At 37.8% G+C, this 25448-nt stretch overlaps 1 protein-coding gene across 2 annotated transcripts; it reads left to right on the top strand.

The window, feature by feature from the left end:
- The first annotated feature begins 65 nt into the window (after positions 1–65).
- Positions 66–24252, top strand: tpcn2 (two pore segment channel 2). Of its 2 annotated transcripts, XM_075465382.1 has the most exons (25): positions 66–397; positions 5251–5306; positions 8243–8319; positions 9645–9822; positions 9920–10036; positions 10344–10450; positions 10739–10811; positions 11336–11435; positions 11518–11583; positions 12442–12506; positions 14905–14996; positions 15141–15222; positions 15556–15645; positions 15762–15881; positions 15965–16024; positions 16275–16403; positions 16671–16720; positions 17443–17542; positions 18563–18634; positions 19585–19658; positions 20337–20442; positions 20762–20844; positions 20943–21024; positions 22089–22180; positions 22396–24252. In XM_075465382.1, exons 1-25 carry the CDS (start codon positions 247–249, stop codon positions 22472–22474), a joined length of 2301 nt encoding a protein of 766 aa, XP_075321497.1. In that variant the 5' UTR covers positions 66–246; the 3' UTR covers positions 22475–24252. The 2 variants fall into 2 exon arrangements, 1 of the variants encoding a protein (XP_075321497.1); XR_012769807.1 differs by lacking the exons at positions 22089–22180; positions 22396–24252 and having other exon boundaries at positions 20766–20844.
- The last annotated feature ends 1196 nt before the right edge of the window (positions 24253–25448 follow it).

Genomic DNA, 25448 nt, shown 5'->3' with positions numbered 1-25448 from the left:
TGCAGGATGTGCGCTGTAGGTGGAGTCTGTGCACATAGAAAGTGTAAAGTGATAGTCTACTTACAGACAGGGAGGGAGGAGCAGTAGATCAGTAGAGCGACTTCCTAAAAACATGTCCCCCTGTCCTCTCTTAAGGCTTGTTGTGCCGATTTAAGACTCTCACTTCAGACTGATCTCCGCTCTTACGCGGCTGCTTCCACCTGAGCTGCCGACCATTGGCTACACATTCAGCCGCAGATCCTCTGGATGGAAACGGACCGTCTGCTGGCCGGGAGCGAGAATGGAGATTCCGGAGAATATGGTTGCCGGTCAGGTACAAAGCAAGGACGAGACCGGGGCAGCAGACGAATGTCGTACTCTGTCGCGGGGGACTCGTGCAGTGTTGACAGAAACGGAGGTGAGCTGAGGGAAGAGTTTCAAGTTTGAAAACAGTTCAGTTCTGATCAGAGAAAAGCATCCGGGCAGGTGGTTACAATCACGTGACCAAAACGTAATAGGCTTGAGTTTTGGACCCCTAAGGACCCTGGGCGCCGGGTCAACTTTCTGCTGCCCCCATGGGTAACCCAGACGATCCAAGCACTTGACTCCAAGTTGTATTTTTAACTCGACTGAAAGGTTTAAGTTGACTTGTTTTAAAGGGTCAGGGTGGAGTTTTAATTCTGTTGTTATCATAACCTACAGTATGTAGGCCTTTGTAGTTGAAAAGGCCACCCTTTTTAAAAAAAAAAGGTAATAAGTAATAAAGTAATAATAAATAAAAGTAACAAAGTAAAGTAATCAGTTATTCATGCGAGGACAGTAACAGCAGACCAACAACCTTCATATGTTTTCAGACAGTAAGTCCAAAGACATGCAGTGTGATTAACATGAGCACACTGTCTGCTCCGCAGTTTGACTTGTCTCAGGTGCTTTCATTTTTTTTAGTTTTAAAATGTAAAATGACTTGAGACTTGGTTAAATGAACTGAAGAAAACGATTAAGTAACCTTGAGTTGAAGCCATTGTTTTGTCACTGGGATGGTCCCTATAAACAGATTATATTTCCTCTTGAAAAATTCTTAGATGGAAAAGTTATGCCCAAGTCAAAGCTGCTGTATAATGGTGTTCTGACACTGGAGGAGGGACTGAATTAGATCAAAATTGAAATGGTTTGAAATGTTTACATTATTTGAAATGGGGACACCCACAACTTGATCTACCCTGTACTGAAGAAAAACTTTCCATCATATTTTCTTTCTATAAATCTGAAAACATTCTAAGGGAAGTTTTTAACTTTCCAACAATGGGTTCAGTCCTCCTTAACACAGTGTAATAAATCGAGTCAAGTGTTTATTCATCAAAACATTTTAAACCTAAATGAGTCAAGTTGGAAGTCATTATTCTAAATGCTAAAGTGGTCTGATTGTAACATTTTTCTATATTTTATGAAAATGAACCAGAATTGAACCAAATGTACTTATATAAAACTAAAACTACCAATTGATTCAATTTAACTGCTGTATGACACTTTCCATTGGCAGGAACAGAGACTGTGAGCATCGTGATTAGAAATCCTAGACGAATACTTTCAGAAAATCAACATTTAGTTTGGATACGGGGTCACCCACGCTGCCATACTGTAGCACACAGTGGTCACATAGGTACACTTCTCGTTCTTTTGAGTGAACTTCCAATTAGTGAGATACTCAAACCAACAATTTATTCAATGGCCAAAGTTCCTTAGATCACATTTCTTTCTAGTTTTGAAGCTGCTTGATCTTGTCCGTTCTCTGTGTGCTTTTATGCATTGAGTTGTTACCACAGTAACCACATCCTCCCAAAGCCGAATGGGATGTATTTTGATGTCTTATCTTATCCAATCACATAGATGCTCACTTGTGAAAACGGTTAAACCTCACAGTGAAGCTGTAACCACAACTTGTTTGACACATTTGAAATGAATATTATTTACTGCTTCAATTTTACTTTTTGCATACACTTAAGAATGATGTGAGCAGACATTATCTTTAAAGGTGATAGAGAATGGTTGAATAGGGCATTAATCCTTGTTCTGTGATGTGATATGTCGCCCAAAAAAAATTGGTTGGGTCTGTAATGGCTCAGAACCTCCCTAAAAGGCTCTCTGAAACAGCTATGTTACTATGCTGGGTTTAGAATGCGTCATTTGCCCTTATTGGCGTCGTTTCAGAGCTTATCTGGCAACCTCATTATGAAATGCAGGTAGGTGTTGACGCTATTCGGTTGCCGTTGCTTGATTGGCTGCCCTTGCTCTCACTGAAAAGAAAGCTCATTCCCTTTAGATGAACAAGCCAGAGCTAACGTGCAATTCTTATAACAGGAATATGGCACAACACACATTTAAAACAAAATAAAATGTGATACCCACAGGCTGTACTTATTGCTGGGGTTGATTTTGTTGCAAAGTCGGAACTGATCCTCTACTGAGCATTAAATTCCGACTGAAGCCTGCTCGGAATCGTGCAAGGTTTGTGAAACTGTACTCTGTGAAATGCGCAGCGCAAAGGAAAAGTCGGCGGTTGTATGTACTGGGGATGCTGTTAAAAATAAATAAAAGCCATTGATCGCGAACATTGCTTTCCGGGGGAAGAATATGTAACGATCGTTGTCCGCTTTCACAGCCTTGGAAGGCACACCTGTTTCTGTTTCTCGCCAAAGGGGCGTGTCTGAAAGGGGGTGGCTGTGGATTTGGGTGTGGGGGGGCGATTGCGCCAAAAGATACGTCACTTAATGCTCAAACACGGATTTGCCCATTTTCTGGCGGCAATTCAAAAAAGGGGGAGTACTTGAAACAGAGGTTCTGACACTTGCTGGCACTTCGTGTGTACTCCCCACAGCGGGGAGACTCAGAACTAACACCAAAAACGTGAAAAAGATGATTTTGATTCTCTATCCCCTTTAAAGGACGGCTGGGTTACTGCCTGAGTCAAAATGCATTTAGAGAACATATATATTTGCACCAGATGTCATGCATTTTGTGTTGTTGCAGCTCTACAGATTTTTTAAGAGTTGTTTTGTCACTGAAGGATAACACAGTGTTGATTATGTGATGGATAGCAGATCATTCATTTATTTTTGCTTTTGCCTTTCTTTAGCACTGTTAAACATCTGCCTGACATGACTGTTGTTTGGGAGCATTGCAATAAAATAACAGTTTTTCTTTTACTCTGTAAGGGGCTCTGAGAGGACTCTTGTTGTGAATTGAGGAAAACTGAATTTAGTTGGGTTGAATTATTCAATTTAGATGCATTGAATTCCTACAGTTCTTAATGAGTTGTATTGCACTCAATTGGAAACCTTTCAAAAGTAAAGGGAACTAAAGTATTGATGGCATTCCCCTCCATGATGCTCTTTAAAGCACTTCTGCCCAGTGGGTCAGTATTTTGAATAAAAGGTTTTGCTGTTATTTTCTGCTGTTTAAAACTAAGGGCATTTTATGTGTGATCCCACTAACACCATGATACATAACTTGCATAGAGATTGGTGTTAGTGGAATCATGCATAAAAAAACTCAACCCCAGTAACGTTAACCATTTATTGAAAGATATTGTTTCGTTATATCATTATACTATTCATACTAATTAAAGTGAAGAGCAACATGACTGTTGAGTTGATTAAATTAAGACCAAATATGCAATTGAACAAATTTCCTCAAATTAATAATATATGTATCATAGTGTTAGCATAACTTGCATAGAGATTGGTCTGTGTTTACTGGATATGAGGCTGTCCAAATCAGTTACATTGACAAAGTGTTAATATTTCGTTGCCAGATTTGTCCAAGTTCAGAAAGTTGCTTAGTACTTAAAAATAATAAACACTGCATTGTGTGACTATGGTTTTCATCTATCCCATCATGTCAAACAGTTCTCTAATATATTATTAATTTGAGGAAATTTGTTCAATATTGCATATTTGGTCTTAATTTAATCAACTCAACAGTCATGTTGCTCTTCACTTTAATTAGTATGAATAGTATAATGATATAACGAAACAAATATCTTTCAATAAATGGTTAACGTCACTGGGGTTGAGTTTTGAAATTAGTGTATGAGGGAGGAGGGAGGGGGTGACATTACGGCTTCAGTGTGAGAATTGCAGCTCACACCTGTCTGTCCCAGTTGCCTTATGCTTGTTATGTGTTTCTGCAGCACTGCAGCCTTTTTAAGTGTTGCCTTGTAAGTGGCACCCACCACTATGACACATCCTGCTGTGACGCATTGAGTCAGCACACTATGTGTATTTGTGAGTAATCATGTAGACTGCTCGATGGAAAAATTGCTTTCATTAACATATCATAGTCACCTGACTGCTGTCTTTTGTGCGATCTGTTCTTTTCAACACTGCTTTGAATATGTCTACTATATTTTTGAGAACTTTCAGTTTTGTCCAAACTTTAAAGAAAAGTCAAGTCTCACTTAGGGCTAGGTCCATCAATATAAGGAATCTTTCTGAAGCATGGGTTTTATGCATGGATGTTGAACATGAAGCATGTTCAGGAAAAGTACTTGTTCAGAACCCTCCACCAATGCACCAAAGTCCAACTTTGCAGCAAATGATGTAGTTGTTCACCAAAGGTTTGGGTTTTGTTTGCTCATTTTCAACTTGTCATTTCATTTCAGAGAAACAAATGGCATTGACCACACACCCTTGACTAAGCTCTGCCATGCCTTAAGAATAGGTTCCTTCTGATTTCCAGTGTATACACGCGCATTGGTCAACCTGAAATTTGAGACTTGCAAATTTTCATATAATTTTGTAGAGTCCAAATGGATGTATTTAACTGATTCAGTTACTTTTAACATTAGGACACACTTTAGACATTTAACCTTTCTGCATGTGAGGCTAAACATGTTGAGTTTTGTGTTGCTGGATATAGTTAAGACTTCCTCCAGTAATATAGCTAAGAACACAAGGTTTGTGTACTTGAGTGTGTAGCCAAAGTTGTTCTACAGCACTCAAGTCTATCTTAATTCTGGAGTTACCTAGGAACTTAGGTAAAGATTACCTTTTTATCTTAGATTCCAGTTTAACCAGTTCTACAAACAACAGCATCTACCAGATATTTTTTATGATTCACATTTTGTCAGACAGCATTTCGAACATTTTGTTGTTTACCAAGTGAAGACTCGTATAGTGATCCAGATAATCATAGTGAATGTCCTTGTTAATTCAGTTCCCTGAGATGGAATTCAGGTGGTCCTGCTACACTGTCTTCTCTTACTGTTCACAGATGATGAGGACCTCTACATCCAACAGGCTGTTGTATTGATTGAAGATGCCATCCATGTGAGTGTAGTGAGATTCCATTCCTTATACACTTTCTTTGAAATTCAAGGTTTTGTATGTCAAGACTAAATAAATCAATCATCTGGTCCTTACGGGGTTTTAAAATTAGGTAAATACAGCCTCAAATGAACAACACATGACATAATCCGTTTCATTGCTCATTTAACAATAACTAACCCAAACTGCAGAGGTAGTGTGTGGGAAAAAAAAAAAAAAATATTCCATACCTTATAGATTTATCCTTAGCAGAAATAACCTGGAATAAATGTTTTCTATATGACATTATTAGTCTTTCAAATCACAGCAGAGGAATGTTTACCCACTCCACTTTACATTAAGATTTGTGAGCATTTGTTGAGCTATTACCGTACCTTCATTCTTCTGATTTCTGCCATTTTGTTTAAGATTTTCTTGTGTTCTTGGGATAATTTTCCAGTTGAATGACCCTAGTTTAGACCAAGTTTTAGCTTTCGGACAGATGAAATCACATTTGACTCTTTAATACTTTGATATTAAGTTGAGTTCATTGTGGACTCCATGACTGCAAAGTCCTCAGGTCATGTGGCTGCAAAACAACAACAAAAAAAGAAATCACCCCCCCTCCACCACTGTGCTTGATAGTTGGTATGAGATGTGCATTATAGCCAAACATTTCCACTTTGGTCTTATTTCTTATTTTTTATTTATATAGCGCCAAATACAACAAATGTCATCTCAAGGCACTTAGATAATAAAGTCCAATTCAAGCCAATTGGAATTCAATTAATTGTAATCATAATTATTTATAAAATAATCCAATTCGTTCATATAGAACCAATTCAAAAACAATTTCCTAGCTAAGGAAACCAACAGATTGCACTGAAACTTCTCTTCGGTCCAATCTCCCGTCCTGAGCGTGCCTGAGGCGACTGTGGAGAGAAACGACTCCCTTTTAACAGGAAGAAACCTCTGGCAGAACCAGAACCAGGAAGGGTGGCCATCCGCCTCGACCAGCTGGGGTTTGAGAAGACAGAAAGGTGTGGGGGGCACTGTAACACCATTCAAAGGATATCTGTTGGAACAGGGAAACACAAGTTAATGACCACAATAATGTCACATGTACATAATATCATTTGAGAAAAGTAAAGGTAAAGTGAGGAAAGGTGTGACAGATGAGCTCCCCCAGCAGTCTAGGCCTATAGCAGCTTAACTATGGGATGTTTCAGGATCACCTGAGCCATCCCTAACTATAAGCTTTATCAAAAAGGAAAGTTTTAAGCCTGGTCTTACAAGTGGAAAGGGTGTCTGCTTCCCGGACATTTACTGGCAGCTTATTCCACAAGAGAGGGGTCTGATAACTGAAGGCTCTGCCTCCCATTCTACTTTTAGAAACTCTGGGAACCTCAAGTAAACCTGCAGTTTGGGAACGAAGTGCTCTGTTAGGAAAATATCTTATAATGAGATCTTTTAGATATGATGGAGCTTGGTCATTAAGAGCTTTATATGTGAGGAGAAGAATCTTAAATTGTCTGGGGCTGGGTGCCGGCACATACCCTGGCACCGGGGCTGCAACACCACTAAGCAAGAGGCATCACACCATGAAGACCAAGGAGCTCTCCAAACAAGTCAGGGACAAAGTTGTTGAGAAGTACAAGACAGGGTTGGGTAATAAAAAAATATCCAAATCTTTGATGATCCCCCGGAGCATCATCTTCAAATGGAAAGAACATGGTACCACAACAAACCTGCTAAGAGAGGGCCGCCCACCAAAGCGTGGCTCTACAAAGACCTGACTTTAGGGGAGGTCAACAGTTATGCACGCTGAAGTTTTCTGTTATTTTGTCCTATTTGTTGTTTGCTTTACAATAATAATAAAAAATAATAATAATACATCTTCAAAGTTTAGGCATGTTCTGTAAATTAAAAGTGGTGCAAACTCTCAAACCATTTTAATTCCAGGTTTTGAGGCAACAAAACATGAAAAATGCCATGGGGGGTGAATACATTTGCAGGCCACTGTACTTACAGCAAAAAATGTTTTTAAAAAGTTGGGACACTGATTCAGATTGCAAGAATTTGCAAATCTCATAAACCAAAAGTATATTTTACTTTTATAATATGTCATTTGTATTTGTTCACCTGAGGTTGTATTTACCCAATTTCAAGACCTTGTAAGGACCCAATTATTTATATTGCTTACTTTGTATATACACAACACATCGATTGATAGACTATGTGTAGATAGTCAGATGTATTGCAGTATACATTAGTACAGAACAGTGTAGCACTTTAGGAGGACTTAGCCTCTTTTTCTATATCTTTTATCCATATCCCCTTAGTAATTTGCATTCTGTAACACATTTTGGGAGATAATGCGCTTAAATATATTGTTATTGTTGAATATGACAAATCCAAAATAAACTTTTTTTTGGAAAACTATAAAGAACGTTTACTTGCAGGAGCTGATCTTCCCTGTCTTATGTCAATAGATTCTGAAGTCCACTTGGAGCATTGGGAGATCACAACAGATTCCACAAACTTTAGACTTTCTCATCTTGCCCAGTGTCACTTTAAAGGATTAATTGCAGAAGTTTTGACATGCAAGATTTCATGCTCTGATACCAACGTATTTAAAAGAGTAGAAGGGCTTAAGGGCTTAAACTTAAGACTGAAAACCAAAGTCTGTTATTCTTTTGTGTTGCACTTCAGAGTAAGAACAGATGGGCATTCATCAACAGCCTGTCCTGTCCTCATTAAAAACTGTCTTTATCAATATATTCACTCAAGGCAATATCATACTGATGTACCTCTAATCAGCATTCTCGTTCTCTCTTGTTGTTTTATTTTTTTCACATTTTTTTCATGATATTTTGTTTCCCCCTTCTGTTGTATATACATGTCTACTTTTATTGTGTTAAATGGTTAATACTGTATTCATTAAGTCTGTTTGCCTGCAGTACCGGTCAATCAACCACCGGGTGGATGCCCATTCCCTCCAGCTGTATCGATGGTACTATTCTAGGATATGCCAGTGGTAAGCTTACATTTTTCAACAGCTGTTCAGGCCCCAGACCTTATGCATAACTTAATATGTGGCTTAACACTATTAACCTGGCACTTCAGAGCAGTAAATCATTCCTAACTCGATGTAATTTCTCAGACTTATACATTAGTTTTTTACTATGATTTAATGGAATTTTTACAGTATCTTAACCTGGGAAAAGACTAATATCAGCGGATATTTAGGAAAGCTGTAGATGTTTGTTGAGAAGACAGGAGTTCCATTCATTTATCGTAATTTATCTAGTGTATAGCTGTGGATCATTTTCACATAAACCAAGGTCCTCACAAGATTACCACCACAAGCATAATGTTCAGTAGCTTTGCAAAGGTAATAGGGTAAAAAAACTAGAGTTTCATATCTCTTTGTCTTGCCTTGCAATGGCGATCTGTCCAGGATGTACCCTGTCACAGTGGCAGTTGGGATAGGCTTCAACAATGGAGGATTCTAAAGCCCATCAGCTGCAGCCACTCTTGTAAAAAGTTTCGTGGCCCCTTCCCATAGACATGCATCTCCTATCCATTCATTTATTCATTCCATATGCTTGCTTTATTCTGTTCGGTATTGTACTTGTATTTGTATTCAAGCTGTCATTCGACAAGACAAATCCAAACCACACTAGATAAAGTTGTCACTGGCTGTCCTTGTTTAAACGTGTTTGAATGGAAGTGGAGTCAGACACATTCTACCATTCTGTGTAAATAAAACACTATCTCTCAGATTCAAATATTGCTGTCTCGGGAAATCCAATGTAGAAACAGCTTTACAAATTCATTAGACCAGGATCCCTAGGACTTAGGACTGTGAGTACCATTGGCAAAGTTGCTGATAATAAAAACTAGATTGCTAAAACAAACAAAAGTTTACTCTAAGGGTTTCTGGGAGACTTCACTGTTCAAGACGTTGATGGTGTACAAACAAACCAGAATGTCAGCGATATCATTCAGATCATAGGTGGTTAAAGGGAATATCAACAACTTGCACTCAAACACAAACTACCATTACCTTGTGTCTTCCTGCCTTCAACGTCCTGCTGCATGTGCATTTCTAAGTTTTTGTAAATGGCAATACTCTGTGCAATTATGCATGTCAGAACCCTTGATTGTTTGCATCAACAAAACCACAAATATTTGATATAAATGCAGTCCAAGATTTCTAGATTCAAGTTTATACAGGATAACTTGATAAACCTCATGAATGAAATGACTTAAATAGAAGATACAAACAGACCATAAGCCATTTTAGTACCAACCCTGCTTCCATTTGTCCCTCCGCTCTGTCTTCATTCCCTGTCTAAGGATATTGGGGGTCACCATTGCAGTAGTGTTGTTACTAGCATTTGTGGAGCACCCGTCCTCCTTGTCAGTCTCCTCAGATCCTCGCCATCGATCTGTATCCTGGCAGCCTCCATGTGGCTTCACTGAGAGCATAGAGATGGTCTGCCTCATTATCTTCTCTCTTGATCTTGCTGTCAAGGTAAACACAAGCAATATGGAACATATTTTTACCCAAGACATTAGCAACTGTTCAGTGAAACAAAATGTTTTACAATTTTTGTCTGGTTTGTTCTCAGAGCTATTTGATTGGCTGGGAGGAATTCCGGAAGAGCAAATGGCTGATCAGCTACACTGTAGTAATTTCAGTCTCCATCATTGACTGGGTGCTGTCTATAAGCATGGCGTGTGATGAGGTGGGGCTCATGCTTCTCTTTGCAATTAGTCATAAGGCATTCAATAATCAAACAGTGTTTGGTAAAGAGAATCAAACCTGAGTAAAATACAAAGATGCTTGCAAGAGGATTTGACATTATATTATTAATAAAGAAGATTTGTTATGAACCTCATTGTATATGCTGATAAATATGTAGGACAAACATTTACAGTAAGTCTAAACTTTTAGATATGTTGGGGTGCAGTCATCTTAGATAAACTGAGCCACTCAATTTGATAAATGGCACTGTTTTCAAAATAGTGATCTTTTCTATTTTTCCTAAACAGAAACTGAGAGTACGGCGGCTGATCCGGCCATTCTTCCTTCTGCAAAACTCCTCTCTAATGAAAAAGACTCTGAAATGCATCAACAGGACTCTGCCAGAGATTGCCAGGTATCTGTATTTACTGTTGGCCAATATCTAATTACAGTTACAGCTTAAAACTTTCACTGTTATTCAACTAAAGCATAATTAGTTACACTATCCATCAATAGAATGGGAAAGGACATCTTGGTGTCATAGGGGGAGGGGTAAATCCAGATCTTTGATGGGTTTTAGTGCAGGAAGTGAAACTCCATTTGAATTCACAATTCACAGGCAACTTGTCTTCAATTTGCTGCTGCCTCTGTATTTTTTCAAGTTCTAGCGTCAGTATGTGTATGCATTTTGCTGTCTTTGCAGTGTTATCCTGCTGCTGGCACTGCACCTCTGCCTCTTCACTATGATCGGCATGCTGTTGTTTGCTAAAACTGATGTGAGTTCATATCCGTGTGGTCACACCCTGTGTTTGTGTGTGCGTGTGTGTGCATGTAGGTGTAGACATTTCATGTAGCTGAAAGTCAGGTTACAGTCCAAAAGCTCATCAACTTAGTTTGGAACTAAACACAAATAAAAAAATATTTAAGATAATTTCACAGAGTGCAAAATTTAGGCTTGATGATACAATTTCAAGTATACTGTAGTATAGAAGTTATTTGGCAGTAAGTAGGTTGCTCTTAGCATCTTGGAGAACTTGCCACTATTCTCTTTTATAGAACACTGGTTTGCTCAGCATTAAGTTTATTGTGTGGTTCACCTCATGCTCAAGTATGTCTTTTTTTTATATTCAAACTATGAAATTATTTGATAAAAGAGTAATATTGTCTTAAATTGTTTATTCAATAAGGATTATCAAGCATAAACTATGAAGCTATGTATTTAAACCCTGTGTTAGAAGGATAGAATGGGAGCTGGGCAGCCCTTGTCTACTCATCACCCTCCCTCTGTGTTTCTGTTCAGGATCCAAAGAAGAACGGGGAATGGGAGTTGCATTTCAGAGACCTGCCCAGTGCGCTTACGTCTCTGCTGGTGCTGCTCACCACAGCCAACAACCCTGATGGTACTCAATCAGTTCAATTATGAACAAGCCATGCTCATGTACTGCTAATCGCTTCTCTCACTGACTGTGTTCTCTGTTACAGTAATGATCCCGGCCTACTCCCTAAACAGAGGGTACTCAATTTTCTTCATCACCTTCAGTGTCATTGGTAAGGAGTTATTATCATTGTAGCAGTGCAGAAGATAAAGCAGCATTTAGTCATTTGAAATGGATGTGAATTATAAATGTATTGAAATGAAAAGTTTCAGTGGGAATTTCAAATCAAATCAAATTTATTTATATAGCACATTTCATGTACAAATAATTCAAAGGGCTTTACATAAAATAAAAGCATTGCAGCAGGGAGTGGAAGAAGCATTAAAATACATAAAAGAATATAAAGAGAAACAAATAAAATAATTTAAATGAATTTAAAAACAAGCAACAGTCTAGATAAGTTCAAAGATATCGTGCAGATTTCATGCATAGACACATGAGAACAGAAATGTTTTTAACCTGGATTTAAAAATGTCTCCATTTGGTGAAAGTTTAATCTCCACTGGCAGTTTGTTCCACTTGTTTGCAGCATAAGAGCTAATTGCTGCTTCTCCATGTTTAGTCTGGACTCTGGACTGGACCAGCTGACCTGAGTCCTTGTATCTAAGAGCTCTGCTGGCTTTATATTCTCTGAACATATCACAGATGTATTTTGGGCCTAAACCGTTCTGGGATTTGTAAACCATCAGCAAGATTTTAAAATCTATTCTGTGACTGACTGGAAGCCAGAGTAAAGATTTTAAAGCTGCTGTGATGTGTTCAGATCTCTTAGTCCGGGTTAAAACTCTAGCAGCAGCGTTCTGGATGAGCTGCAGATGTTTAATGCTCTTTTTGGGAAGTCCAGTTAAAAGAGCATTACAGTGATGGAGTCTACTGGAGATGAATGCATGGATGAGTTTCTCCTGGTCTTTTTGGGAGAGGAAACCTTTAATTCTGTTTCTTTTGACAAATTTCTTTTGTCTCCTGGCAGGAACCTACTGTCTGATGAACTTACTGACTGCCATCATCTATAATCAGTTCAGAGGATATTTACTGGTGAGTCTCTCATACAGTATAACACTTCTCTACTGATATTTATCCACGAATCAATGACTTAGCGGTCTTGTGCCAATGACGAATAAGAATTGTGATTGAAAAACAAGATGCAACACATCAGAGGGTTTGGATTTCATGCTTTAAAGGGCCACATGGCCTAAAAATGAAAGTAGTTGTGGCCCTAATAAGTTGAAATGGAGTTTTAAACCGATACTCTGTGTTTACCACCCTTTGCAATTTTGGGTATTAGGTGCTTGTTTTTATTTTTACTAATCAGATCATGGTTGCTGTTACAACACAGTTCCCAGATGGAGAAGTGGGTGTGTCAGAACAACTATGATGTGCTGGAACAGGAAAAAACCAGAGCCAGGGCAGTGGAAAGTAGTCAGCAGGAACCGTCTGACAGTCACAACAACCACCCGTGATTGGATGATGATTTGTGATTGTGTAAACTCAAGTTTAGGGTGTGGAGCTCAGTCATCTTGGAGCAGCTCAGAAGAGAGCAACTTTTCCACTTGATCGTTACTTGAAATTAAACCAGTGCAAAATAAGAAAAAGTCATTTAACCTTGTAGCACCCACAGTTGCAGATATGCAACAAGCTTTTTATTTATTTACATTATTTATTTACATTATATTTTTATTTATATTTTTATTTACATTACATTATTTGATTTTTTTTAATTTACATACATTATTTACATTCATGTGTAATATTTTTTTACATTTCATTTTATGTGCCAACAGTTGTCACAGCAATCATTTTCTTGGGTCAGTGAATTACACTCTGCTTTGCGGTGGTCTGTTCTAGTTCGTTCTGGTCTCGTTTGGTGTGGTCTGCTTTGTCCACCTTTCACAGCGGTAATGGGAGGTCAGGTCTCCAAATTGTATTATTACAAAATTAATCAGGAAAGCCCACAGTTGCAAATATGCAACATTGCCTAAAATGATCAAAAATAGCCCAATTCCAAAAATTCCAAAAATATTGGTTTATTCCCACCCAAAAAGATGCAAGAAGAGCCTAAATGATTTTTTTCAATGATTATTCATATGCTTGGGTAGCCTGGGTGCCAGCCGAACTTAGCCCCGCCCATAAAAGTTTTGGTCGGGAACTTCGGTCTGGCTCTGCTCAGTTGGGAAATAATTATGCCCGACCAAGAATCGGTCGACCCAATCAGATTGCCAGGGCGGGCTTTATACGATGATGGACAGATGATCAACAGGGACATTATCGGCTATGTCACTAAAGAGCTGAACATGGCTGCCGCTGGAGAGCTAGGGTGTGTAGATTCTGACATCGAGTCTGTTCTACAGGATCTCCACATTGCATTCATTTTGAAAGACGAACAGAGGAACGCGATAAAGGCTTTTATCGATAGAAAAGATGTTTTTGCCGTCCTTCCTACAACAAGTGTGTGTCGCTTAATCTACGTCACATACTACGTTGCTCTGATTGGTTGTAAGTCTATCCAATTGAGCGAAGAGTCATTTTTTCTCCTGGTTCGGTTGAAACACGCCCCATACTCAAATCTCTATTGAGCGAGCGGTATCAGACTCACATTCTGACTAGAATCGTGAGTATGACGTAGTCAGGCTAATGCTTGGGTGCTACAAGGTTAAATGAGTAAAAACTGACTGTGGATTTTTACTCTGAATCACACACATTTGATTCAAGTTTAAATCACAAAGTTTAAATAAAGAAACAAATGTTGCTTGAAAACATATATATATATTTTTTGGGGCTTTTTATGCCTTTGATGATAGGACAGTTGGAGAGAGACAGGAAGCAGGGGGCAGAGATGGGGGGAAGACATGCAGCAAAGAGCCGCTCGGTGCGGGACTCGAACCGGGGCCAGCTGCAGCGAGGACTGTAGCCTCTGTACATGGGGCGGCTGCTTAACCCACTGCGCCACCGACCGCCCCGGAAAGAAAACTTTAAAAAAAAAATAATACTCAGTGTCGCATGTCAATCAGTAGAAACTACACAACCTTGTATATGTAAAAAATACTGGCATGGTTTCACAGGCCATCTGTTCACCTGGATTGCCATCTGCTGGAATTCAATGGTATGGATGTCACAAGAACAATGTAATAAGCTCACGGGAAACACATTGTTTTGAAAAATATCATCTAGATCAAGATTAGTCATATAAAACAGCAGATGAAAGATGAATTAAAGTCATCATAACCAGACTTATATTATGTCTATTCAGAGCAGAGAACTGAAAAACAGAAAGCACCCCATGAAGAAGCTGTTATGATATAATGTTGATATATTTTCATTTTTTATGTACACAGACAAACCTAATACACGTATTCCAATTCACAGTTCAGTGAATCGGTGAAGATGAAATTCACACAAAAGGATACTGACATTCTTTGTACATGTTTTGGTCCAGATGTCAGTTCAGACGTCCATCATAAGGAGAAGGTTGGGGATCCGAGCAGCTTTCCAAGTGCTCAGCGCTCAAAGAGCACAAGCAGCTGCTCAGTAAGGCATCACACACAGACACACACAAAGTTTTGTCCCAACTTTTGTCTCACCAATGTCCTCACCAATCCCAAATACATTAAATACTCATGCAGAAGGATGTTAAGATTCACAAACACTCCTCAGTATTGGGTTCTTTTTCAGAGAATGTGTGAGTGTTGATGCCGTGCTGGAGGTGATGTCCAGAGTAAAGATGAGGAGCTACTACAGAGTGGCCATCAATACGGTCAGAACCAACCTCAAATACACACGTACACACACACACACACACACACACACACACACACACACACAGTATCTTAGCCCGAATGGCTTTTTGTGCTTAACACGCAGACTTGTCAAAGTATGAAAATAGCCGTGTAAATTACAAAGATAATGATGAATGTATTGAGTGGATTTGCTTCTGCTTCAAGAACCTTCTGCAACAATGTCTTTATTTTAAAGCACACTACTAAAGTTGGATTAAAAACAAAAAGTTTTAACACTACCATGATAATGTTCTTTATTGTCTTTTTAATCATTCCCTTCCTCCATCTCATCTGCAACTCCAACATGCCAGGTGGCGCAGCAGTATGCAGATGTTGGCTACATGGATCGAGAGCAGTTCATGAAGATTTTTGATGAACTGGATAAAGATTGTATTAAGGAGGTAGAACTGTGCCCACAAGCTCCCACTAAAAAAAAAACAATAATCTAGCTTTACATATTCTGACTGAATGTGTGTGTGTGTGTGTGTGTGTGTGTGTGTGTGTGTTTTCACTCCAGCACCCTCCCTTGCCTCAGTACATGTCACCAGTCCTGCAGAGACTCCAGATGATCTTCAGTCACTACTATCTCACTATCCTGGGAAATGCAGTGGCCCTGGCCCATGTCATGTGCATATGTGTAAGCTGCACAAAGACATGTACACACAAATATGTCAGCCAAGCAGGTCCTCTCATTATAAGGTAACTTTTTTTGTGTTTCAGACTGTCCTCGTGTTGAACTCTGAGAAGTCTACGACAGAGAGAGACCACTACGTGTTGGAGGTGAACACGATGTCTTCAGAGCACAATTTCTATCTTAAAACTTCTGTGAATCCTGAATTTTTTGGTCCAGTATTTCCAGTTTTTCTGTTTCCACACAAATATGAATATCAGACATATTAGATAGTCATTTTCTTAGCATTTTACATGGAAAAAAAACTTTATTTTTACATCAGCTCAAAGTCTTAAAAAGAAATAAACAAAAAGCACAATGATTCATGTTGAGGAAATGATTTCTCTTTTTCACTGTCAGATCATCAACCTGTGCTTCATCCTCTATTACCTTTTTGAAATGTGTGTGAAGATCTTTGCCTTTGGCTGGAGAGGATACCTGTCGTACAGAAACAACATCTTTGATGGCTTCCTCACCATCCTGTTAATGGTAACATTACTCAGACCTCACACATCACTGGTGAAGGAAGTTTTCTCATCCTTAACAGAAGTAAAAGTACTAAATCCAAGCATTACAAATATTTTGTTTCAAAATATAATAAGATTATTGTATTGTTGTATTGATTATTGTTACAAAAAATGTTGAAGTACTAAAATTACATGAAGTATGACATTTCAGTATCATTTTTCTAAGTGAAATGTTGATTTAATATTTCTGATATTCACCACTGAGTTCATGTATTTTCTTCTCTTTAAGGCCCTACAGATTACTATATATATCACCTACAGGCTTCCCTATTCTCACTGGTGAGTTTGTGTTTTTTTTCAATAATTTCACAGATAATGTTTGTGTATGTATTCACAGTTTGATTCTTATGTACCTATGTACAATATATATATATATATATATATATATATTCAAAATGGAGAACACTTAAACTGAAAATCCTAACTAAGCTTATATCAAACATAATATATTGGGAATAAAATGTAAAAAGAATGACAGTTTATCATCCTTTATTTAATCATTTATTGTTTAACCCCTGCAAACAAGTAAATGTAATAAAAGCTCATACATTTATGATTTTAACTGCACAAAGCTGATGTGCTCAAAAATGACAAATGCAGATTCATGTTCACAGAGTAGCAGTAAAGCAGAACTGTCATGGAGGAATTCTGGAGAGATCACTATCTTTCAGTCATGTAAATTGTAACACTGGTTCAGCCTTTCGTGTAATGTGTTTTTTCATTAAGTGACCCTGTTCCCTAAACCTGCAAGCATTTTTAGCTTCATAAGAGTTTATGTGGACAAGCACAGGTTGATAAAGTGATCCTCCTTACTTTAACTTTAAACTTACTTCACTTTGTGTAAAGCTTACTTTAAACTTTGCTCAATTACCCTCTAGGTGTGTTGTTATTACTTCAGTTAGAGCTGGACAAGTTGTGTTTGTGGTTAATCTGGTGGTTCATCATGGGTCTATAGCTCTGACAGTGAGTGTATGTCTATGCGTGTCCATGTGTGACTGTAGGGACCCCTCCTCTCATGGTGGGATGCCTCTATGGGAGATGGTGCGATTGGTCAACATGCTGATTGTGTTCCGCTTCCTTCGCATCATCCCTGATATCAAGGTACACAACAGAGCGGTGTTTATCCAATCTACTTTCAACCCTTCATTGAAAATACGTACTATGAATAACATTTATAACATTTCTTTAATCAAATGAGAACACAGTTACACTCAGCATTAATTCAAATCTTATTAAGAGACAATCCCCATAGACTTCAGCTAGAACCTCAGAATTGGCTGATCTAGACTTTTTCTTTGCAGCATCAACAGCAACATTAATATGTCTGTACGTCAGTGGTTCCATTGTGACTCATTTAAGTAAATCAAGGAAAAAAACATTGCCCAAGCATGTGGTGGTTCACATTTTTACAAACAAGGAAACAAACAAAGAAAAAGAAAAGATTATTGACTTTTGTAAAATAGAATAACAGAATCCTTATTTGTCAAAAACCCAATTCTTTAAAAAAAAAAAGAAACATTCTTTCATCCATAATTTTCCATTTTATTGTTCACTTAACCTTGTAGCACCCACAGTTGCAGATAATGCAACAAGCTTTTTATTTATTTACATTGTATTTTTATTTATATTTTTATTTACATTACATAATTTGATTTTTTAAATTTACATACATTATTTACATTCATGTGTAATATTTTTTTACATTACATTTTATGTGTCGACAGTTGTCATAGCAATCATTTTCTTGGGTCAGTGAATACTTTGTTTTTCTCTACAGATACAGCCATGAAACGTCACATGATTATTACCCTAAAGAGAAACATGACCAATATTCTTCTGAAACTTTAAAAAGAAAGGAAAATGTGTGAGAATTGGATTCTCTTCCATTCTACAGACATTTGGAAGAATTGTCACTTATTTCAGTGTACAAAAAGAAAATGAATATTCTGAGGCTCATCTAAAAGCATTTATGAAAACACAACAGTAATTAATGCAAGAAAAAGTGGGATTAAAATGGGAAGTAGCGATGAACACTGCATTATGTCTTCATGGTGACCCTGCTGCCTCATCACAACTTCATTTTCATATTTATGTCTCCCATACTTGTATCTTTTTATGCAGCTTCTGGCTTTGGTTGCAAGCACACTGTTGGATCTGGTAAAGAATCTCAGAGCGTTTGCAGGGATTCTGGTGGTGAGTGTAATTGCCATAATTCATCCAGCTGATCTGTCTAGATTTATCTCTGTAAGGTGACAAACCTTTATCTGAAATAAAGGTAGTAAGATAAATTGTATGGCAGCATACAATTTTCAAATTGACTTTTTTTGTTTGAATACGTTTCAACATATCAGCGCACACATTTTCTTTCTTCACGAAATTACATAAAGTAATGAGGAAGTTCAATTCAGTTTCAATTAAGTTTCTGTTTTACAGCTGTCCTCTGTAAGAAAAGGATGATGGAACTAACTCTTTAAATCTGGTTACACCATTCTCTGATAGACAACTTCTATATGTAAATTCCATCTCAGAAACTGTATAGTTAAATAATGTGAACTTGAAAGTTATCAATAAATGGTCAGATAAGACAGGGTTATGAGGGAACACTGTTAACTGTTCACTCTCAATGCCATAAGTCAGCACAAGATCAAGGGTGTGATTAAGGCAGTGAGTCGCTCTGTGAACACGAGAAAATCCAATAGAGTCTAATATAGAATTAAAGTTCATATTCAGGCTGTCATTTTCAACATCTACATGAATATTTAAGTCACCCACTACAATGACTTTATCTGTACTCAGCACTAACTGGGATAAAAACTCTGAGAATTCAGACAGAAACTCAGAATAAGGGCCAGGTGGACGATACACAACAACAAACACAAGAGGTTTCTGTGATTTCCACTTTGCGTGGGAAAAACTGAGAATCAGAGATTCAAAAGAGCTCAAACTAATCTTGGGTCTGGGACTGATTAGTAACCCTGATCTGAAAATAGCTGCCACTCCTTGAAGTTTAATGGTTGCGTGCAACTTTATGGTTATTCAAAAACCTTTTCAAGCTGAGATTAGAAATCTAATCTCACATTTATTATTAAATAAAAAAGGCCAACTAACTAACAAACAAACAATAATTGTTGCTGTCTGTTCAGGTGGTGTACTATGTGTTTGCTGTGTTTGGGATCTGGCTGTTTGAAGGTGCCATCAAACCTCCTCCAGAGACGAGGTACAGTATGAAGTCTTCTACCTTAAAAACAAAGAGGATCCAGATTCAATTTTTCAAGTCCAGACAGGAGGTTGTTTGCCACCTTATTGTTTGCTAGCACTGCTGAAAGACCCTAAGAATTTTCAAAACCTTTTTTAACTTTACAACAGCCCCAGCATCAGATCGTAGGTATTTAATGGGTTCATGTGAAATTGAAGTTCACTTCTAGTCCATTTCCATCTGCAGTGAGATTAAACACTGCAGAGGTAAAATAAGTGGTGATGAGATATATTGGCCCTCTTATGGCCATTTGCAGCAACAACTGTAAATATTAGCAGTGCACTCTTGACAGTAAAGTACAGTTACAGAGTGGTACATCTTTTTTTAATAGTCTTGAATTGACTGGAGTTCAATTAATCCTGAACCCTGATTTCATGACATTTGAACTGGATTTAAAACAGAACCAGCTATCACAGCCCAAACCCCAAATCAGCCAGAGTTTCTTCCATGTTTTCCGACTGGTTCTTTGATGTTCGGTATGAAACCTATTATTCTGTGGAATATTGCAAGTCATACAACACAATAACATGTCAGTGGAGTGTGTGCTTTCACACAGGGACAGTGAACCTGTGTGTTGAAGGTGTTAATCTATTTCCTGAGCCAACCCTGATAGTGTGTGTGTGCGTGTGTGTGTTCCAGTGTGCCCTCCAATACCTCCATGGAGAACATCACTTCTAACTTCAGCACGGAGTGTGGCACATATGAGCAGCTGGGCTACTGGTCAAACAATTTTGATGACTTTGGTGTGAGTCTTCATCATTGGCTTGCTTGTTGCGTTTCATCCATGTGGGCAGTGTATGGTGAATGCATACATTTTGGATTTAGATTTTTTCTTAATTGCTCTGAACTTTTGAACTTCTTATTATAACTGTAAAACTTAGGTTTCTACGGTTATAACCTGGTTGATGCAAGTGATGGATTCATTACTGACAATGTTTTACTGCTATTTGTACAGACAACATTACAAAAACACTTGTTACTACAAACTTGGTCTCAGTAATATTCCTACTAAGTACTGTTCTAATTCTGTGGACTTCTGGATCTCTCACACTTTCCACGTTCAGGCAGCAATCATTTTGCTTTATGATGTCATGATAGTCAACAACTGGCAGGCCTTCATGGAAGCATACAGCAGATACACCACTGAGTAAGAAAACACTACATGCACAGCTGTTGTTGTCAGTTTGGTTACGTTTGGTTTCTGTGATGAAGATGCTGATGATCATGATGATTTCTGTCTTCCAGGTGGTCCAAAGTCTACTTTGTTTGTTGGTGGCTCACCTCCTCTGTGATGTGGGTGAACTTGTTTGTGGCGCTTATCTTAGAGGTCAGTTCACTGATGCAACACAGATACATAAACTTATCTACTTTAACTCTCACAGCATTGAGAGCAGTGGAGTAATGCTCCACAATAAACCTGCTTGCTGTGAATTTCTTTTTGTATCTATTTGTAATTTGTAATCTGATGACCTCTTAGACTTAGTAAGTAGATTTTTTATTCGTAGTAGAGTTGGTAGAGAGTACAGTGAAGGCTGTAAGGTACAGCTAATGTGGCAGGTTGTTGTAATGCAAATGCTAAACATCATGTCATGTTCTTGGTTAGAGACCATCACAACAGCACCTTGCACAGATATTTGCTATGAGCTTTACAATACTTATATCCATAAAAAGACTACATCTTTATTACAGTGTTTCAGTCTGTTCAACTTTTTACAGAACTTCAGCTATATACACACACATATATACATAAACATATACATATATATACAGTTAAGTCTAAATTTGCCTGGGGTATAAATAATTTTGAGTTAATAATCTTAAGTTATTTTCATTCAACCAAGAAGCTATTTTCTGATTGGAAATGAAACAGGCATCTCCCAAAAGATAATAAGACAATGTTGTGGAAAAAATACTTTCTCTAATTCAATTTACATTTGAACAAAAAATGTTCAAAATGATTCATACCCTTATCAAACACTTCTTATAATTGTTGACAAGCTTTTTTATGTTTTTTTTAGAGGTTGGAAGGCCTCCTTGCCATCACCCTAATCTTTAGCTATTGGATTCAAATCGGGACTCTGGCTGGGCCACTTCAAAACGTTAATATTTCTGTGGGCTAACCATTTCTTCACCACTTTTTGCTGTGGTGTTTTTGGTCATTGTCATGCCAGTGCTGTCTAAGGCTACGTTTATAGTACCTCCTCCAATGAACCTTTTGTTTTTCTTAAGGTCTGTAGACAATATTATTTGTAAAATGAGCTTGGAGCTGTGTGCCACAAACAGGGAAAAGAAGTCGGTGAATTGTGTTATTTGTTCATGTGACATGTTGACAGCAAGAAAAATTTTAAACTGTTCATTGATATAAATTAATTCGTCTTTGTTTTCTCAAAGAACTTCACCTACAAGTGGGACCGAAGTCACAGCCGCTCTGTTATAGACGTGGAAAGGATTAGATATGAAACATCTGTCCAGTTCATGTTCAAGTAGGTCAAAACTTTTTTTTTTTTGGGGTGCTTGGTGGTTGAGTGGTTCGAGCACATACCACGTTGCAGTGATCGCCAGTTCAAATCCTGACTGTCATATATTTTAGGAGGTCCTATACAGCCAAATATAGCTGTCAAGCCATAGATGACACTCAATTAATTAGTTTTTGTTAATATGTTTATTATTATTATTATATGTTTTTTTTTCTTTGCAGAGAGCAGATCCAAGAACCTACAGAGGAAGAATTACTTTGTCAGCTCCACCAACACCCCCACTTACACCTTCGTTGGTGACACAGGCACACCAGAACCAGCACATACTGGCAGTAACAAGTCAAGACAACTCTTCAAGAATGTTACAGTGGAGGCACAGAGCTCAAAATTCAACCTGTTCATTTTAAATAGTCTTATTATGAAATGTTATAGCTTTTTAATATTTTTACTTAAACAAGTGAGAAGCACTTTTGTCTTGTCTTGACTTGTTATGTTTGCAAGAAAAAATACCTCCGTAAGCTTTGCTCTCAGCTGTAAAAAGACCCCAAACTGATGTATATTCTACACAGCTTTTATTTTTCTAATTAGTGGGAGTGTACAAAAATCTATCAAATTGTGACATGAAGAAAAAGAGAGAAGTCTATCACCCTCAAACTCAGAGTGCCAAAAGAAGCTTTCAGATGCTAACAGATTCATTTTTCTTTTTCTTTTCCAGCTTTGCATGTGTGTTAGTAAACACCTACACCCCCACAGTTCAGGGTGTTTTAATTCTTTAGACTAATGAATAAATTATTATTTATTAGAATAAATTCAGGGACTCCAGTACAAAATCTCAGCTTTTTAAAAATCTGCTCTGACTTGAAGGAAATGCTGGTTGCTGTGAATGTTTAACCCAGGGGCGATTTTTAGGATCTGGTCTTTAGGGGTGCCCAGCCCCCAGTGCTCACAGGGGCACAATATTTCTCACTAATTGAGGCGAACTAGTACATTTATCAATTTTGGAGCCGTATTAGTTTTGCTTTGAGTAGTGTTTTCCCCTACAACATTCAATTTTGACCTCTTCATTTCAAAAGACTGTGGCTTGACAGGGATAACAGAGAGCCTGAGACAAATATTGAAGATAACTCAACATTTATTTTGGGAGTAAAGAGTTAAAACAAAAACAAATGCTAGAAAATAAATAAAATGGTCACTAAAATAATGCATCCTTGAGCAAAAAAAAAGTGTTTTTGCATAATATAATATTTTAAAAATGTGCTGAGCCAGAGGGTGCCGAGCTATCTCACGGTGGTGCCTTGGCACCACTAAAAATACCCTAGCCTCGCCCCTGGTTTAACCCATGCTACAAGGAAGAAAGAAATCTGCCATAAACAAGGAAACATACATTAATTTGCAGAGTACAGAAACTTTCCAGCCCCTTTGTCATTACAAAATGTCACTGTCTTGCAATGTTCAGAATAACTTTTTTTTTATGGTTCCACACCAAAAAACTTTCAGTGGTTTCTCATTGACCCATAGTCAACCTATAATCAGGTTACACTGAAATCTTATCTGTCTGCTTTGACAGATATGGACATGGGCCGAGTACGAAATCCCCTGGTGAAAGTCAGTATGGTGTTTTACACTCAAACATTCAGCTTTGATTGTGTGTGAGACTTGAGACATCATTATATGTAGATCTCAGGACATTTGGTAAGTGAGGTGCAGTGTGAAAGAGGCTTTTAATTGTAGAATATAGTCTGAGAGTGCAGGTTCCACTGAGGCTGAAGACCACATGCTGGATTAGCATCCATCCAAATAATGGAAAAGTAAAGTGATAGAAAAATAAGCACAAGCCAGGTCTTTGTGCAGTGATATCTACCGTGGAGCATTCAATTATTAAAAGGGGAAAAAGGGAAAGGCTGACTCCTTGTGAGAGTTCTCGTCTTTGAACGAGAAGCCATATTGTTCTTTGATAATTGTGAAAACGCAGTTAAAATGCTCTTTGTTTTCAGGAAGAAGTTTTTTATTATTTTACCTGAGAGAAGTATGGCTGTTTTCATAAACAACGTTTTCAAATAAAGATTGAACAAATTTAATTGGTTTTTATTTACATTTTTTAGCATCACTATCATTTTAGTGTTGCCAGGTCCTTGAATACAACACATCACACACAGAGACACACACACACTCCTTGTACATGACTTTAGTGGAGTTTAGATAGATTAAAGCTAGAATAGTAGCAGGAAAACTCATATTAGTGGCAGGGAGGAGCATATTAAAAACAGTTTCTTACACGTAGGAATTTTGAGTGTCATCGTCATAAAGGTGTCTTCTAAAGGTCTAGTAAAGAAACACTCTTCCATTCTGAACTGTGCTCCTAAAGATCTGCTTTGCTGTGCCCTGACAAAGTTAAACACTGGATGCAACATAGCGTCCCTCTTCCTAAAGATGACCTTAACATATAGGCTGTTGTGTTTTTCCTTTTAGCTGATGTAAAGCACTTTTAATTGCTTTGTGTTTGAAATGTACTTTAAAAGTAAACAGTCTTGGCTTTATTTTCATGCCATAGCAGCATTTATGGTAAACTCTAAAGGAGCTGCCATAATTTACTGTAGTCACACATAAAACCTGTGTATAACTCCACTTTAGAGACTTTTAGAGGTGGATTGTCTTGCTAGTTCCCCAGACAACAAGGAAGTAAAAAAGTCCACCTGAAACCAGGAAACACATGCACACACAGCTCACTTCATCCAAGTGAGTACAGATCAGAAGTAAATGTCAAAAATGTGCACATCTCAAAAGGGAAGATAAGATAAAATAGTCTTTTATGAGTCCCACTGTGGGGAAATTCACAATGTTACAGTAGCAAGGATGGTGAGATAGATAAAATTGGCATATACATCATTTTATGTTTGTGAATGTGCATTGATTGTGCTGTATTGGTTATAGAGAAATAAAAAATAAGATACCATATTCAATATGGAACGAATCAGTTTAGAAAGAAGGGAACTCAAAGTTTTGGCTGGACAGGAGACACAGGAGTGAATAAAACAATTTTCTTGTCCAACCACAATAAGGCCTACAATTGCCTTGTGGATGTTACAAATGTTGAATTCAATTTGAAATGACTTTAAATCAAGCCAGAAATTAAAGCGCAAATTTGATGAGCAAGTTAGACCGATAGGAGGAACTATTAAGGTTACAGTACAGGTACAGGTTTTTACAGATGGATTAATGGATCCAAAAAGAGAAAATAGATTCTGCAGAAGTTGTTCCTAAAACTCCAGGTAAA

This window comes from Odontesthes bonariensis, chromosome 1 (genome assembly GCF_027942865.1).
Source record: "Odontesthes bonariensis isolate fOdoBon6 chromosome 1, fOdoBon6.hap1, whole genome shotgun sequence".
Classification (NCBI taxonomy): Eukaryota; Metazoa; Chordata; class Actinopteri; order Atheriniformes; family Atherinopsidae; genus Odontesthes; species Odontesthes bonariensis.
The sequence above is the reverse complement of the archived record's forward strand: the minus strand, read 5'-3'. Positions and strand labels throughout refer to the sequence as shown.